The sequence below is a fragment of the Sesamum indicum genome, linkage group LG12, assembly GCF_000512975.1.
Source record: "Sesamum indicum cultivar Zhongzhi No. 13 linkage group LG12, S_indicum_v1.0, whole genome shotgun sequence".
NCBI lineage: Eukaryota > Viridiplantae > Streptophyta > Magnoliopsida > Lamiales > Pedaliaceae > Sesamum > Sesamum indicum.
The window spans coordinates 2,890,384-2,893,875 of NC_026156.1; the positions used below are offsets into that span (position 1 = coordinate 2,890,384).

Here is a 3,492-nt window from a genome sequence, read left to right on the forward strand (position 1 = left end):
TCCAGTGTCTCCAGGGAGATCCGATGAAATGATGAGGAGCAATTCATGAAGCGAGGATGACTTGAGAGCATGGTTGTTGTAGCGCGTTTGTTAATTGTTACGGTACATGATTTAGAGTCCAAGGTTGTCACTGCTTCATCAGACTGTCTTTTCTAATCTTTCCAGGAAACCGTGGACAGTCTCAGAGGCGTCTCGGTCCACCTTTGCAGGGTTGTCTGCCATGCCATGTCATAATACCAGGTTATCCATCCTCCCAAATATGAGCAATGAAGGAGATTTGTAAAGGTGGAAATAATAATGCACTTCAAATTCAGATATATCTTGCCACAGAATTATCATTTCACCCACTAAATCTGTAGCCAGAACCTTACAACTAACTATTCAAACAGCTTTCCCATCGGAAACATCTTCAGTGTATATACAAAACTTGTCAAAAACGAAAAATCTATGTATCTATATTTGGGTCAAAGGAAAAGCTAGGGACTGCCTCCTTCTGTTCTTCAAGTTTTTTATTTTTTCAATTTTTTCCTTTTTCTAAAATACACAGACCAATTGGACCGGATTTTGATCAGTCCACATGGTTTGAAGACAACTGGTTTTATAAAACCAACCCGGACCGGACGCATGACCAATTCCCGATCAAACCAGGCGGTCTGGTCTGATTTAATAACATTGGTTTAAGGTACAATAATCATCAGAGGTACATTTCCACGAAAGCAGATTCCAAACTAAATTTAATAATCTAAGAGTAAAATTTTCTCATCTGCGCAGCATATAACATAGAAACTGGTTTCAAAAATCTTGCATCAGCAGTAAGATATTACTAGTCATATAAAATATACGTTTGACAGAAAAAACTGAAGTACATTTGCAATGGTACACCCGTGATTAAGGTAAATACGGAATAACCTCGAGGCAGATTCTCAGGAAAACTAATATTTTAAATACTTGGGACAAAATGTTGGCAATATTTCAATAATTAACTGAGCACCAATAGTACCACTCATCATGCATGGTTCCTTTTACTGAAGTAACACGACCGAGGGAACATTCAATAAGAACAGGTGCTTTGCATATCTTATTCTCCAAGGCCAGTACTTGATACATGCCAATTTCTTGCTTATGACAACATCAGCATCAGTAACAGAGCATCGGGGTAAGAAGCTTCAATGATGTATGACTACGGCCTGCTACTACCCTTAATCATTTTTCAGCTAAGTTTCTTCAATACTGCTACTGCTCGCTGCTCGAATTTTGGCAAGGCCCAGTCATGTTGAACAATGTCTAAACCATCTTTCTCTGCACCCAAACTCTGTCGAAAATACAGGAAGTAAAGAGTTAGGAGATCCCTATCATGTCTCTGCGTGTTCTCAAATGCAATTTCACTTCAGACAATTTTATTAGTCAAGAATATTACCGAAGTTATCATGAACATGTAAATATAGTAAGTGCATTATAAAACATAAATCATTTAAAAACCTACAAACTTGCCAAGTTGCTCTAATCCATAGATGCCTGTATTGGCAAGTGTAAATTGTGATGCTTTAGTGACATAATTTGGTTAGTGCATCAGTTTGTTGGTTTCACAAACTTTGCATACCGAACACCACAGTTTTTTTCGAGGAAAAACGATAGCGATGAAGGTTACTCTTGGGTCATGGTTTGAGAAACATAGTGGAGAATAGAAAATTATCAAAGGACAAGTAAGAATGATCCTGGAGTGCTTAGTGGCTTACACAGCTCCCCAATAGAAAATGCTAATAGTTGTCAAACGAATCAATTGAAAAAGCCTGGGCAAGCATAAAAGTGTAGGGGAAAAACAGAAGACAGGCTTACCCTTGTGGGGTCAAATCCAAATCCACCCATTTGCATCATACGTTGTGCATCATCAGTTGCTGATCAAAGTCAAAACTTGTGTTAATTTCCCATCAAAGCATTTTCACAAAAAGTAGATATTTATTCAGCCATACAATTGCAATGTCCTCATTTTTTAAAACATAATGCAAGGAAGAGAGAAAGGAAGGTGGAACAAGTATGTCAGAATATATTAACTTCAAGAAAACTGACCATTATCTTCTCCGAGAATAAGGCTAAAGAGACCCCTCAGACCAAATAGATTGAGAAAATACCTGCCAAAATAAAGATTGATCATTACATGCATCAGCATTAATCATGAAACCAACCAACAAGCATTGCTGATGAGTTGTGAGAATACCAGGAGCGACTGCTAACATAGCTGACATCAACGGTGCTCAAGTCTATACCATTTTGCAGCATTGCCCTGAATCTCTGAGTAAGTGGAAATGGAATCTTTGCTGGAAATAAGATGTGCGGCTAGTAACGTCAGTTATTGCTAGGATATGGACATACAAAAGAGAAGAACAAACACTACATGATATATTTAAATTCACGCATCAAAGTTCCAATATCTGAAATGACAAATTGGTCCAGAAAGGTAATAAGTGAATCACAAGCCCTAGCATCAGCAAGTTAAGCTGTAAAAATGCGCACATCAAGATGCTGACAGGAATAAACAAGAGTATTAGGACCAAATACATACCTGCTACAAATCCAGAGAAGAAAAAGTTAACCCATGCAAAAGTAAGTGTCTGTTCAATAAAAAGATTAGTTCAATAAAAAGATTAGTTCATTAAGATCGATTCTTCCTTCAACAACACTGATGATATTGGACACTGAAGTATGCAGCAAGTAAACCTGTGGAATGATCATAGAAAGATTTTTCTTCATCATATCCATAGCCATGTTTGGATCAGAGAACATCTGTGCCTGTGGATTCTGAGCTTGACCCTTAGGTACATGTAATAACCCATTCTCCTGCAATTTCAAATTAAATGTTTCACCTTTAAAAACGACTGCGTAACTCATCCCTGGTTAGCATTGTCACCCAGCAACACGTTAATAGTGGACGAGTGTAAAGGTGTATGTTATAGATATCCTAACTAGAGTAGTCTTTTAGGCATATCTGCATGTAAGTCAACAGCAACTAAACCACTGTTACCGACCGTTTAAAAAACCATCATTCTTTAACCTGTTTTCATAGATGCAGCTTTATCTAGCGCCATTCCTTTACCTGTTTATGGTGATATGCGCATCTACCTCTTTGTCTAACCGCAATCTACTTTAGTCCTTATCCTAAAAAAATTGAAAAGATCTAAAGCATAATTTCCATCTATCTAGGTGATAAGATTCTATCCCTAAAGAAATTCCTCCGACTCATTCACTTACAAATTCAGGGCGAAAACAAGAAATCAAGTCTTTAGCCGAAATCAAAGCACAAGCACCACTACGATAGACGTTCAGAAGAGAACTATCTCACCTCATTGCTGTAATAGTGCCTACGAGCACGAAACGACTTGGCAGGGATGAAATTCGCGGCCGCCCTAAGATTCCGTGCCCTAATTATAACTTGCCTGTGAAGAAAAAATCAATTCATAAAATTCAGGAATTCCCAGTCTCTGATCTCCATGTCCA

The 3,492-nt window shown here is 37.9% G+C and overlaps 1 protein-coding gene across 1 annotated transcript in view; it reads right to left on the reverse strand.

Moving 5' to 3' along the window:
• Positions 791-3,492, reverse strand: part of LOC105175269 (ER membrane protein complex subunit 3) — a 3,195-nt gene continuing 493 nt past the window's right edge. The window contains exons 2-8 of the mRNA XM_011097656.2: positions 3,338-3,431; positions 2,716-2,835; positions 2,561-2,609; positions 2,216-2,315; positions 2,068-2,129; positions 1,837-1,895; positions 791-1,312 (exon numbers count right to left, since the gene is read on the reverse strand). Of these exons, the coding sequence (XP_011095958.1) occupies positions 1,211-1,312; positions 1,837-1,895; positions 2,068-2,129; positions 2,216-2,315; positions 2,561-2,609; positions 2,716-2,835; positions 3,338-3,431 (586 nt within the window). The 3' untranslated portion in view covers positions 791-1,210. The remainder of the gene's footprint in view (positions 1,313-1,836; positions 1,896-2,067; positions 2,130-2,215; positions 2,316-2,560; positions 2,610-2,715; positions 2,836-3,337; positions 3,432-3,492) is intronic.